The 14,814-nt window shown below is 52.3% G+C and overlaps 2 protein-coding genes across 2 annotated transcripts; both read left to right on the forward strand.

Annotated features, from left to right (window-relative positions):
- Positions 1-1,223: 1,223 nt before the first annotated feature.
- On the forward strand, positions 1,224-8,981 carry J4E92_010675 (uncharacterized protein; the record flags this gene model as incomplete). Its single annotated transcript, XM_051502011.1, has 1 exon — positions 1,224-8,981. The coding sequence occupies one exon, from the start codon at positions 1,224-1,226 to the stop codon at positions 8,979-8,981; it is 7,758 nt and encodes a 2,585-aa protein (XP_051347815.1).
- Positions 8,982-12,295: 3,314 nt separating this feature from the next.
- Positions 12,296-12,573, forward strand: J4E92_010676 (uncharacterized protein; the record flags this gene model as incomplete). Its single annotated transcript, XM_051502012.1, has 2 exons — positions 12,296-12,418; positions 12,482-12,573. Coding segments are annotated over 2 exons (215 nt in total), but the record flags the coding sequence as incomplete, so codon positions are not given.
- Between the last annotated feature and the right edge of the window lie 2,241 nt (positions 12,574-14,814).

Consider the following 14,814-nt stretch of genomic DNA (forward strand, 5'->3'; position numbering starts at 1 on the left):
TCCATACGCTCTCAATGCACGTTGGCATCTGCGTGCGCGACCAACTGTAATCGTGCTAATTATGGGCCTCGAGGCGCGCTTGCCACCAATACAGCCGGATGTGGACGCGTCAGACAATGAGGCACCAAACCCAGTAGAAGACGTCACGGAACTGCCAGTACTCACGACTTCACCGACAGCCTATTCGGGATGCTGTTTAGCTCTTAGCGAAACCCTCATTGCCTACCTCGCCTCGCTCCTTCCTCAGCCTCCCGCGCTTGCTCTATCCGTCGGAAGCGGCTTCGGCCTCCTCGAAAGCTATGTCATCACCAAACCCTACGCGTACCATGTCATTGGTGTTGAAGTAGAGCCGAGCTCGAACAGATACTTGCCCTCTTCGAACCATCGCGTCGTTCACGGCACGCGTTTTCTTGAGCCACTCGCAGCGGAGGCTACGACATGGCTTTTCGTATACCCACGACGCGTTGGGCTAGTACGCGAATACCTTGCACAGTATGGTCAGGACGGCGTGGACAAAGTGATATGGGCAGGCCCCAAATCGGATTGGGATGACTACAAGGCATGCTTTGTCGGATGGACTGTGGAAGAGCAGAGCGCCGAGCAGATCGGTGGAAGGGAATGGGAACTGATCGCCGTCGCACACAGGCCCACGTCATGAGGCAGTATGCCTGTGACGGCGGACGTATCCATTCTCGATACTGGCTTCAGGTCTTTGCCCTGACTTCATCGTTTCCGACCATGCGCAGGCTTCTTGGCTAGTGAGCGCATGATAATTTCTGCCAGTGACGAAGGCCTTATTCTGGCTCGGTATCCTGACATCGACGACTGGATTACCATTTGGCGCGCCGAGCCACGTCTGAGTGTAAGTTACGCTCATGTTGCAATGCTGCATTGGTCTCTGAAGTGCACGCTCTTGGTTTCATTGTCTTGTCTCCCACAACAACGCCGAAGTTTTCTCTTTCGGCGAACAAAGGCAATGTGAAATTCACATTGATGCTAGGGTGGCGGCCTTTCACTCGAAATTCTGTTTGTCTTGTACGACCTGGAGAGGACGCTTTGTCTCATCAGCTACATGTCTGCCGTCTTCTCAGGTTTGAGACACTCCATACATCGCCCATCTCAACAAGGCACGCCCTTATGATATTGCACCATATGTGTTCACACCCTCGAGAGTACGATAACGATACACACATTTTCTAGACGCACCGGCAAAATCGCCTACCATGGACGCCTTTCCTGGCGCTGTAATGCAGGCCTTTGCGCACCTGTGGAACCAACACCCCGAAGTAGCAGCTGGTATCTACGCTGCAGGTGCCGTTGCTGCTGCTGTGCCGCATTACATACCAAACTTTGAGCAGGCCAAGGTTTGGTATCAGAAACCCAGGCCTTCTACAAGTCGCGTTGCAAAACCCGCCCATACCATCGAAAACGCAGCCGACATCGTGGAATCGATAGTTACCAAAGTTCGCCGTCCTAACATTATCACCGTCACAAGTTCTGTCTCACCGGCCTGCAACACACCCTCCACTGTCGAACAGCAAGCCAAAGTTGAAGTGTTGGACACTTCCTCGTCTTCCGAGTCATTCCAGGACATCTCCGAATCTGTCAAGGAAAGCTCTGCTCGTTCGAAAGCGAGTCGCTCATCGCAACTCTCCTCGGCTCGTAGTACTCCGCGAGATGCATTGCCGGAGATATCTAGCAAGAGTCCAGAGCGTTCACTAGCGAAGACTACGAGTACTCCTCCTGAGGAGAGCAATCCTGTTCACGAGTTACCATCAGTATTGGGCACGACCTCTTCCAATGTTACAAATACAGGCTTCAAAGCCCGGATGAGTAGGCTTCTACACGGCTCGCGATCCTCCGCGGCATTGAAAGAATCGACCATCAGCGATACACCCAGAGACGTCACATCGACTGGATCCCCCACCGTTGGCAAGGTGTCTTCTTGGACCACGTCTCCAGTTGTGGTTGAACAATTACCGGTTTCCTCAGAGTCGTTCGATAAGATCATAGACTATTCGTTTGAAACCATCACCATTCCGCAGAGATCAAAGACAGTTTCCAGTGCTCCTCTATCTAGCACTGCGAGCATCGACTCTGGCCTCAAAGAACATAAGTCAGCCTTTACACATTATAGGCAACATGCGGCTAGCAAAAGCACCCGGAGCACTATCTCTAAGACAACAAAGCATAAGCCAGCCTTTACACATTACAGACAAAAGGCGGCTAGGAAATCATTCCAAGACTCGTCGTCATGTAAGACACTTCCCAGTGCACCTGTGTCCAGCACCAAGGACAGCGCCGTTACGCCGAGAGAACGCAAGCCAGCCTTTACACCTTATAGACAAAAGCCGGCTAGCAAACCACTTCGAGATTCGCCGTCATTCGCCAAATCCCAACTCTCACGCTGGACTGACTTTGGACGAGCGATTCACGAGAATTACGTCGCACAGCAAGCAGATCAAAAGCCGACCAAGCCGTCCTACTACAGTAGCCCTATCACTATGGCGGATATCATGGTGGGATATGTGCCATCCATTCTGTTCGCCGTATGCGACCATATGTATAAGGATGACCCGGACATTCAGGAAATGGTGGCATTTATGGTGCGCAATGCGTATATGTTTGTCGTTGGATATCTCGCCTACGCGGAATTCCGCTTGCCAACATTGCCATACTCCAAACCTGTAGCATACGCACGCAGCATCGGATCCGTATCCTACAACTCGTGGCAGAAAGCAGTAGCCAACTTCCTGGGAAAGCAGCAAGCCGATCACTTCATCATAGACCGGGCGTTGTACGCCACCCTCGTCGGTATCGCGATCTATTTCCTTCTTTTCGCCGGGCGAAGGACCCGCGAAGTTGTTCACCACGAAGAAGATGAAAGCGATTCAAGCGAGGATGAAGACATGTCTGAGACCCAGGATCTGTCCGCCAACGCACCTGCTGTCATCCCGCACCGCAAAGAGACATTAATTCGTTGTTGCATCGCCTTCATTGTTATGATAACTGTCATCTGGCTCAGTGTCTACGTCCAGGACTTGGCTGTTATCTTGGCCAGTGTGCCAGCGGTACACGTCCTTTCAATCTATGACGAAGAGGCGCGCGACGCCATCTTCACCATCTTGAACCTCGTGGTTGGCGGCTCATACCGATCGGTCATCGCCGCACGAACCTGGATACGATACTACGCTGTGGTTGCAGTAGTAGTATACCTCCTTATCCACATAGACCAGCCATCTTCGTGCGCTGATAGACTTATCAGAGGTGGCGTTGCCCCACCCTTCAGTCATGTTGCTGTCGTGCTCAAGCTTGTGGGCCTCTCCTATGTCGACTCCCTCGTGCACGGCACCATCGAAGTGTCTCGGATCTGCATAGCGAAACTCCGGGTTGTAAAAGCTTGGGCTCGGTACAAGTTCTGGCTCATCGTCAGAGGTTGCGCTGTCTTCCCGTGGCACCCAAACACTGTCGGCGAGTGTCTTCGCTGGGTTCTCGCGACAACTACACTCGGTCCCCGGACAGTATATGGGTTGCTACCAGTATGGGCTGGCCCAGTCGTGATGATGTTCGTGCTCTGGGCATTGACGTATGCATTCATACCATTGTTTCAGTCTCTTTTCACGGCGATCTGGCACACCATACAGCCTTGGACTGAAAAGACGTCGGACGCAGCTGCTTATACAGTGAAGGAATTTACTACTAGCACTGCGTCTATCCCAGCCCCAGTCAAGGGGTCGACGTCATGGACTGCTGGAACCACGACAGCTTTACGGAATTGGGTTACGCCTTCTCGCAAGCTCACTCCAACTTCGCGGGAACGCGCAACGAGCTCTTATGTGTACACTGCTACCTCGACGGAGAGGGCTACAAGCTCTCGTATACCCACTACCCTCTCGTCGGCATGGGCTACCAAGTCCATTAGGAATGCTACCTCCAGTCTCATCACAAACACCCAGAAAACGACTTCTTCAGCAATCGAAAAGCTCTCGACGAACCTGAGCTTGTTGTACCGGGCACAAATCAAGCCGATCGTATCTTCTGCGGGTGTGCGCTGCCTCAACAATTGGTGCCAAGGCCTAGCTTACCATTGGGTATGGCGTGCGACAACCATCATCGCATTTACCAGTGTATGTACCTTAGGCTGGATCATGGCCGCTCAAGCATATCCGGCACACAAAGTCCGGACGTCGTTTACATTCGCAACTAGTTTCATGATAATGTACGTCCTGGGCACAAACGGGGTTCTGGCTTGCACCCAGGACTACGGCATTATCTTTGCGACTGTTCTTGTCATACTTCTACTTCTAGCCTACTGGCGGCCGGATCCGATCGTGGCCCGAGATTCTCCCGATGAACCGCTTCCTAATCTGCTTGATAAAGTTGTGGCTCCTGGCTCTGCACCGCCAAGCCCTCCCCCAGCACAAATTCCCATCCCTACCAATGACGTCGGAGAGTCAGAGTTAAGAAACCCCTTAATTGGAGAGCCTGATACTCCCAATCCGCCGCCAGACGCACAGCCGGAGCAAGCGCCTCAGCTACCCAGCAACAGTCAACCAGTTGATCTTTTGGATGAGGACTTATCAGGGCTGCCAGACGAAGTAGACGCGTTGCCCACTCAACAACAGGCTTCGCCTATACAGACTCCCGCGGGAACGCCAACACGAGAGCAATCGATTGAGACTCCGGATCAGGCTCAGGCTCATACTGAGACGCCCACCGCAGATGCATGGACACAGACAACCGCATCTCTTCCTTGGCCACAGCGCTGGATGGCTTGGCTCTTCGACAGTGAAGCGGCGCGTACGGCAAGAGAAGATGCTATCGAGGCAGCCCGGGCTGCTGCTGAGCAGGAGCACAAAGACTTCCTAGAGCAATCTGGCCTGGCGGGCGGTGTAGAGCATGAGGAGACCCAATCGTCAAACGACGCCAGCGAAAGTCCAGCTGCGGATTCTTCGATGACATCTCAGCCTACAGAGACTGAGCGAGAACACCCGGCTGCCGTTGAAGCTGAGAAACCCGAGGAAGCAATGGCAGCTATCCCGTCAGAGACGACAACTGAAGCTATTCCAGCCCCTACGGCTGAGGTACCAGCGATACCAGTGGTTGCTAATACATCGGCATCTGTGCGTACCCTCACACCAGCTGCCATGTTCAAACGTAATCCTCTGTTCGAGCCTACTACGCCGGCCACGACTACTCCCTCTACTATCGCTACTCCTGCGACACCAGCCATTTCCTCCGATTCTCTGATTGTACCTACTCCCGTCACAACACCTACTGATGTACCGAAGGCTGCCACAGACACCACTGAGCCGGAGCCAACGCTCGACATCACGTTTGATCTTCCTTCCATCGTAGTCAACCCGCCAGAGTCTGAGACACAAGGAGAATACACACCCATGACATTTGTTCCCATTGAGATGACGGAACTCGCTACACCCGCCAAGCACACGCCTCTCAAGGATGCTGCTTCGGAGCCCGTCAATGAACCAGATCACCAAGCTCCAGCCGCTGGTTCAGCGCAAGATCAGCAAGAGGAAGATACACAAGACGATGAGCATGATAGTGTACAAGAAAGCGACGAAGAGGAAGAGGAAGACGAAGACGAAGAAGAGTTCGATTTCGGTGGGAGTCCCACAATGGGAACACCAGCTCCGCTACAGCCAGCGAGTCCTATAGATACCGAGATTGCTGCAGCGCTTGAGAGGCAACGCGAGGAGGTGCGAAGAGAGGCTGAGCAGAAGAAGGCGTTGACTCTTAAGGAGGTTGTTTCTGGTGGAGCACCCGCGCCTGGTGATGGCGATGACAACGATAATGGCAACCGTGATGAGGAAGCTGACAATGATTCGGGCAATGTGCCGATACCTGGCGCCCCAAAGCATGCCACTCCTGAACCCGACAAGGAACCCTCTTCGACAACAGATGTGCCAATGGAAGGCATGGAGAATGACGCTGCAGCAGCTACGACCACGGCCAGCGCCAACGAAACTGTCCCCGACTTACTCTCGCAACAAGCTCCCGGCACAGCAAATAGTCGCTCTTGGGCCCCTTTCAGCTCGCTTCCTTCCAGCAGGACTGAGCCGCCTATGTTCACAGAAGAGGAACTCAAGACGCATTTCGCCCTTCCTGCTATCTACAATCGGCCTGCCGCTCGACCCACAGACCCAAAACATCCAGACTCCGCAGAACAGTGGCGCAACAGGCTGCTGGGAGGTCCTAGTATGTTGACCATAATGAGACGAGAGCGTGAAGCTGCGGCTCGAAGAGCTGGTGGTGACGGTGAAGATCCGCCGCCTGGCCCTGGTGGTCCTTTCGGTGGAAATGGCGACGGTAGTAATGGAGGTGGAGGTGGAGGTGGCAGTGACGACATACCCTCTCCTTTCGATCCATCGAGCGGTAGTGGAAGCGCGAACCCTCCATCGCCGTCGGGTTCGGCTGGCTCAGGACCTATGGAGGGGATCGACGAGTCTTCTTCGAGCGATGAGGGGCATCATGGTGAGAGCGATCCTCATAGTCATAACAATGGTGACGGTCAGACTTTGGACAATCAAGCTGACACCAACGATCAGATGGATAATGGCACCGACGGTAACGAGAGTGGTGGCGATAATGACGGCGATTCATCCGCACAGCCTGAAGCTTCCAACCTCGCTGACATTCCTATGACTACTACACCCGCGGCCTTGGATACGACTATTGCGCCCGAAAACGATGGAGACGTTGATATGTCCGATTTGTACAACACCGATTTGGACGACACTAATTTGGAGCATACCAATATGGACGATATCAATATGGACAACATCAATCTGGACAACGTCAACTTGGACGGCATCGATTTCGACAAGATCGCCAACTCTGGTTTCGACAATGAGCAAACGCTAACCACCACCGCTGATGACATGAGGAGACAGCTGATGCTTCTCGAGGGACTCGAACAACACAGCGGAATACCAACAAGTCTGTATCTGTCTCCTGAGGATGAGCAATACGGCGAAAAGGCAGAACAAAACATATTCGCTGATATTGATGCGTATGAGGCGCAGAATGGGCCTATCAAGACTTCACCACCCATGTCTGAACCTCAACAATACCCGACAGACGGGGAAAGTTTTGACCATCTTCTCGGAAACGCCGGCAATGAATATTCTTTACCGACCCAGCAGCCATCGGTGATTGTTCCTGAGCCTCCTAAGGATGCGCCAGATGCGTTTATCCCATTCCCGAGCGCGAACTGGAATGCGGAATTTGGGGATGCTACGCAAGCTGAACAGGATGACGATGTGTCAGATCAAGAGATCATTCGTGCCACTGCTGCAAATGCCTTTGGAGAAGATCAAGAGCCGGCACAAGATGATCTAGCTCCACCGCCACCAACCCACGGAGACGACCTCAACCTTGAAGACTACGAAGCTACTGAAGACCATGAGGAACTCATCGCAGGGCTTTCGAATGTCAATCTCGGTGTTGATCAGACTGACAACAATAACAAACCACAAATCCCGTTAGATCTAGGAACTCAGCGAGTATGGGACAGTGACTTCAACAAAGGCCCGGACAACGCTGAACATGAATACAAACATCCAGATGAGTTCACAACCATCAGACCCAGAACACGCTTGGTACAACTTCGGGAGGACCGCAAGATCGTGGAGAACCCCGAACATGCGGAAAATCGATCAGCCGGCGTGAAATCGCTAGACGAACTAACCGGGCGACAAGGTCAGGTCTTCCGAGAGGTTCCCATGGACACATACGAAATGCGAGGAGAAAGTCACGACGACTACAAGCATGCACAGGAGCTGATGGCATGGTTTGATCCAGATGCTGAAGGTGCTGAACCTCGAGGCGATCCTTCTCCGGCTGGATCTGACGACGGTAGCGCGTTGTCAGGCGAAATTGATGACGATGAACTGGATGCGCTTGCCAAAGAAGTGGAAAAGGATCAATTATATGAACTGAACAAAGTATCCAAAAGATCAGCGCGAGACGTTTCTGATAGCTCAGATTCAGATTCAGAAGCGCCACAGAAAACGCCAGATGGTCCAGCAACTCCCCAGAAGGAGAGCTTAGGTGCTCGAGCTAGTACTCCGAAGAAAGGCCGGTTTAGAGGTCCAGTCTCATTTGATACTGAGGAGGAGGCCGGTTTTGAGAAGAACGATGTGGAAAAGGTCTTGGACCTTCCGGTATTCCAGAAGCTGAAGGAGGCCAACGCCACATCGACAACCCCTTCTCCGGCGCAACCATCTCCGATCGCTAGTTCTGGCCTTCCGACTCGTCCGACTACACAAAAGCCACTCAAAACGCCGTCAATATTCAGCTCGAATCCTACTTCCCCATCTTCGTACTACAGGGCACCACCGCCTTCACAGCTAGCAGGTGGTTTCGCACCGGGAGGTTACGCACGCTCGTATAACCCAGTCACTTCGCTCAAGATCAATGGCAGGTCTCCTTATGCAGGTGTACCGAGTTTTGAAAGCCCTACTACACCACGCGGTCAAAGTGGTAATGCAACATCGCCTCCTCGGAGTCCAAGCTACCCAGCCATGAAGCTGCCCGACGCTGCACTATCGAACGCAAGGAGCTTGCTCAAACCGGCATCCGCCCGCCATCGTACACAGCCTACAGCAGGCACATCAACTACAAACTCCCCGCTTGCCTCGCCCGCGTACATGCCTATGCAGCCTTCGGCGGGCATGAGATCCAATAATTTATCGATTACTCCTCCAGCTTACGACCCGACACAGCCTGCGGCGGGATACACTCCAAAGTCAGCGTCAGACTTCCGGGCCCAGTTATTACCTCTTTCTGGATTGAGTGTACCACAGAAGTCATTGCCACAGCTCAGTGCGACAACACATCCAGGTAGGCCCGCGGCGCAAGACGAAGATGCGGCTGGAGACCAGATCTCGCAAACTCCGAGAGGTGACGACATCAACGACTACGATAGCGATGTTGACAGTATTTACGGTCACGACTAGGAGAAACCTGTGCAACCTTATAAAAAGCAACACTCGGGCAATACTGCGCAAGCGAGCGTCCCAGCTCCTGAAGCTCCCACTGCAGCTGTGAACAAAAAGCCTGTCGTCGACGATGAAGATGCCAGCATGGGCGGTTGTAGCCCGCCTATGAACAACGAGAGCCCGTCGTGAAATCTCTCTTCGGAGCGTGGTTGATGTGGCGTCCAGGCCACAGAGAATAAAGCGCAGACCTCAACGCCATATTTGCGTCGTACCCGGTGACCAAATGGACCCACTTTAGCGACCCACGCCTGTTCCATACAACGTGGCTTTTTTGGACCGACTATCGGGCGGGACAAGTAGCGATGCGATGGAGCGGGTATACCCCACGAAGTCTAGTTCTAGGTGGAACCGCCGGTGGGGCCTCAGGGTCCAGACTAGAGAGGGTATCTGGTACGTGTGTGATAAGACGCGCCAGCCAACACACGGTAATCCAGAGCCTGTGGAGTCTTCCCAAATGTTGTTGGATAATGTTGAGGATCAGAAGTTGTGTTCCGGACGGCGAAGGGGTGGACAGTGAGACTCATTAGGGAAGAGAGGTGTGTGACTATGTTCTCATCAACTCGAGACCATTCAAACGTGTTGCCTTACTTAGCTTATCAGATTCTATTCGCATAGTTATTATCTTTCGAACCCGTGTGCTACTGTAAGGCGGCTATGTTCGCGTCTCAGCTGCCTGTGCTGGTAATGTGTTGGCTGGTTGTAAAATCATGGCTCAGCTCCACAGTTCCACCATGCCATCCCTGTCATTCGTCGGAACTTCTCAACCGACCACGACTTTGCGCATCACACGCCGATACTCACGTTTGTGCCGATGGTATTATACCGTCGTCTTGCCCCAAGAATTCATGTGGTGCGGAGAAAAATTGCTGTTGAGATGAGAAGACCCGCCCCATCTACCATACTTCACCACGACGCCCTCTACGATCGACTACGTATGACCGGATCTTTGATCCTTGTGGTGACTCCTCTGCGGAAGGCCTTGGTATATGGGATGTCATGTGTTGCAGAAATTGGGAATGGCCCGCTGCTCGCTCTGCGTTATCGCAGTACGGGTGGATGGCCTGGATGTTAGTCAAAGGATGGTAATGCACACCAATGTGGACTAACTAGCAGAAGAATATATAGCTCTCATCGCAGATCCATCTGCATCTGAAGAGAACACCCCAACATCCACACCACAAGTCACCAAGATGAAGTTCACCTTCGCCCTCATCGCTCTCTTCACCACCGCAACCCTCGCCGCCCCTCCCCTGTACGACGTCCCTACCTCTAGCGATGTCGAACCCTCAAGCGACGCCATGCCCAGAGGGTTAGGGTCTCTTCTTCCCGCTTGCTTCTGGTGCGGTGTCAGATATCACGAATGCATGGACGTACGTACCTTCCCCTCTCCCCATCAACTTTTCCACACGCTTGTAGATCGCTAACCCAACCCCCAACAGAGATACGTGAACAGCTATAACTGGGAATTGGACAGGCCAACCGATATTCCTCAGTTCTACGAGAGTCAGGCGAAATGCGTAGAGTTGATGGAGAATCATTATGGTCCGTGTGTTCGGCGTCAGTGCAAGGTGACTTTCGATAAGTTCGGGGAGCCGCATTGGCATCATCATGCGTAGGGGCGTGGGGTGGCTGGTCAGAGAACGAGAGATTATCGGGTATCCATTCGCGAATTGTTATGGATGTCTTAGGGGCACTGCGGATGTGTAACGATTGGGTTTGGTAGGATGCGCGATTGCCTCAAGAGAACATCTCTCCTGCGATTACATCTCGGTGATTAGAAGTATCCTTGTCATCATCCATCAATAATAAATCTCCATCAGACTGCAATCTACAGTGGTACTAAATGCGGATCCACTTGGTTGTCACGAGAGCAGCGTCCCTGTGATACGAATGAGGTCCTCGAACGCGAAACTCTGGCACCAACGGTAATCAGCAAACGAGGTGGACAAAGACCAGCATTCATAACTGTTGAGACGAGACTCCACACCAATGATGTATGCTCCACGGCGAGTTCTTGTTGAGCACCAATGACGCTACCACTACGTGTGAGTGCCAATGCAGATACTCCAGCATGCTCGCCTAGAGACACAGCATATAAAATGCGTGCATACTCAAAAATCGAATTGTCGTCTTCCCTCCCTTCAACTCGACACCAACACTACCACCCGGCCCATCTTCAAACCCTCCACAAGACCCATCTACCACATCTTTGTCAACATGAAGATCACCACCATCATCATCGCAGCACTCAGCACCGCCGCTCTCGCCTCAGAAAGCCAATTCGAATTCTCGCACTCGTGCGACACCTGCCGTGAAATGTATCATGGATGCATGGCCGTAAGTCCTCCAGTTCCAACACAAACTTACCCAGTCACTGACATAACTCACAGGATCGTTGCCCTTCGTTCATATTCAACGAGGAGTGCTCGTTCCAGTGCCAAACTTATGTGTGCAAATCAGGCACAATTGGCGATTGGTGTGCAAACTGGTGTGCCCAGTATGATTACTTGAACTGTCATGGATGGATTGAGAAACCTAAGCACCCAAAACCCACCTTCCTCGTTCCGCCCGGGGAATGATCATCCAACCGTTACGGGAAATTGAGACCAGGCGACGGGGTGGAGCGGTAACCGGAATGGGGCGATGCACTTTCGAAATGCTTTGCGCTGGCAGTCTCATGGTATATGGATGTACTAGACTAGTTGTGACGACGATGCGCATTGATGGCTGGTCAAGCAGAATATACGAGATTTTGGTTACGCTTCACCGAGAGAATGTTGTTCCTGACTAACGAGATGTTTCAGTCTTACTCTCTCCACCTACTCGTAGGCTAATGATACTGCTTTTCTCTAATCAAGAAGCTCCTGCTGTCCATGCACGAAACCGCCATTATCCGGTAACTCAGAGATTCTGTTACTGACAACGCATTTGCCAATACCCATGGCCTGTCTCAGGTGAGAGAGATTGGCTGGGCACAGACCTTTGACTCTCGGCTTTGCAGCAACTCCAGCAGCTGCGAAGTAGCTGCCGCTCCCTCACCGCGCGTTATCTAGGTATCTCTCCCTCACCGCGAGTTACGCAACTGCCCATCTAAGTACCTAGAGCTCCGCTTCTCTCTGCTCTCCCCACGGGTATATAATCCCGCCCATCCTCCCTCTCTCCTCTTCTCTCCTCCACCAACAACCAACACGCAAAACACTCAACGTCCACTTCACCACGAAACCAACCCCATCAACCACATCAACTCAATCAACATCAGTCCACTATCAAGCATGAAGCTCTCCATCCTCATTCTGGCAGCTGCCTCCACCCTCGTCCTCGCCGGCGGCGGCAAGAAGGATGAATCCGTTCTGTGCAAGAAGTGCGACATCTACAGCCTTGAACACTGCGAGAAAGTAAGTTGTCACAGCCCCGAGCCCGTATTCTTTGGTGCTCAGCCCAGAAACTAACTTCAATAGGACGTCTGCAAGGACAAACTCAACGACCGCAAGCAGAAAGACTTTGAATGGTATATGTGCGTGAACGACTGTAACCGCCAGGACATCTGCAAGTACGTACCTGCAGGCGAGACAGTTGCTTGCGGCGATGGATGCACTCCTCATGCTATCTGCCCCACTACCTAGGTGCCAATGCCGTTCAAGATATCCATCTCGGGTATCACGGCAGTGGGTGAACATCAGTGAGGCATGCAAGGCAACGGGTAGCATGGAGGCTGGGATGAGAATTTGTCTTGGCTGAATGCCTGTCATCATTGCGAACATGGGGAACTGAACACGGACGGGACTTGGTTGCATGATACATCCTTGGTAACTTTACCTAAAGATGAATGTCAACTACACACTTACACATACTGAAATCCTGGATGTGATTGTGAATGTACCTGAACAAAAGTGACGCGTCTGGAATATGCTCTCCTCGCCTGACACTACCTTTCTGATGTCTATGCACTGTGAGGATGTCGGCAGCGTTTAAAACAAGCGCAATGAATCCACGGCTTCCCTCTTTTAATCCCACCTCCCACCTATCTGCGGTCGGCGTTGCTGGTCCTTTATCCATAAGCACCTAAAGCTACATCGCCGACAGCCAAGAGTGAAGCCATTATTGCCGTGGTCAGCTGACGTGACCCACGTGCAACTCGAAGTCCAGACCCGATTCTGATGGAACGTGTCGAGAGTGAGGAAGTGAGTAACAGCTGACTTCGAGTCATAGAGTGCCCACGAGCTCGGGTAAGGTCCAAAAACCGGAGTGAATGAAAGAAGGTGTAAACAGACCCGCCAGGAAACATGTTGGGATGTCTTCTCTGGTTGTAGCAAGATCGCCACCGATTCTCATATTGATTTTAATAATGTATTTAGCCGTTGAGTAGGAATCTGCATACCTAGGTAGTGAGCTTCTGAGTTGTTGTGTTCATCTATATGTTACGTCATCCTTGCATGTAGTCGTCCTTAGGTGCTTTTTCCTTACATGTAGTAATCCTTACATGTAGTTATGCATTCTTGAGGACATCCTTACATTCCCGAGGTCGGTTGTTGGGATATGCGCTGTTGCTTAATACAACCATTAACGCCCCTGACATAAACGTGCTCCGATCGCGTGAAATACCTCGCCCATGCGCCAATCCCCCAACACCATTCCACCCACTAGTCTGCATCAACACCTGCATTCTTTCATTACCATGTTGGTATATCGCTACCTGGAACACAGAATGAAGAGAGTGCGCCTTTGACTAACACCACCCAAGGTGCATATAAACCCACGATGCGCTGTCCCAAGAACATCCCTCTCTCTATCCACCATCGACACAATCTCCTCAACCACACACCAAACCAAACCACACCCACCCACCAACAATGATGTACACCACCCCCCTCCTCCTCTTCATCGCGGCCCTCACCACCGCCAACCCCGTCACCTCGGCCAACCCGCTCGTCGCCCGCGACCCCATCTGCGACAAGTGCAACAAAGAGTTCGAGGACTGCCAGAAGGTACACTCCCCCTTTCCCATCTAATCATCTACTATAGTGTGATTTGAACTAACGTGTTGGGTGGAAATAGACTTGGGTCTGCTGGATTAACCCGAGGATGTGTATCATTACTTGCCACAACGACGTTTGTCGTAACGACGCTGCGTGCAGGGAGCACTGTGGGTGGAAGTGCCCTTAGGCTGGGGTTTGTGGGTGTGAGAGGGTATTGGGGGTTGGAGAGGGAGGAATGAGACTAAGGCTTGTTGACAAGGATGAAGTCTGAGGTAGCGGGATGTTGTGGATAACGATGCTTATATGTTGTCGTTGGGATATTTACTCATCCTCACACATACCATTGATTGCAACACCAACTAGATGAACACAAAATACGTGCTCATCCTTACTACAATTATTAACGCCCCTGACATAAAATCGCGTGTAAAGGCTCACCACCCGTGCACCAATCTCACACCCTCACCCCACTAATCGTATCAAGCCTCCCATTCTTTCACTACCAACATTCGTACATCGCCACGCAGATCAGTACCCAGGTGATCCATGGAGGTGATTAAACCCTTCCGGCTGCCTAACCTGACCCCCTCAGCCCTGGATATATATAAACCCCCAATCCACTGCTCCAAAAAACCCCCTCTCCTCATCCACCCTCAACTCAATCCCCCCAACAACACACTCACCCCACACCCACCTCACCAACAATGCACTTCACAACCCCCCTCATCCTCGCCCTCGCGGCCCTCACCACAGCCACCCCCATCACCAACCCCGACGCCAGCCCCATCGCCGCCCCCATCGCCTTCCCCCAAGAG

Source organism: Alternaria infectoria (genome assembly GCF_024043175.1).
Source record: "Alternaria infectoria strain BMP 0036 chromosome Unknown scaffold_40, whole genome shotgun sequence".
Taxonomy (NCBI): Eukaryota; Fungi; Ascomycota; class Dothideomycetes; order Pleosporales; family Pleosporaceae; genus Alternaria; species Alternaria infectoria.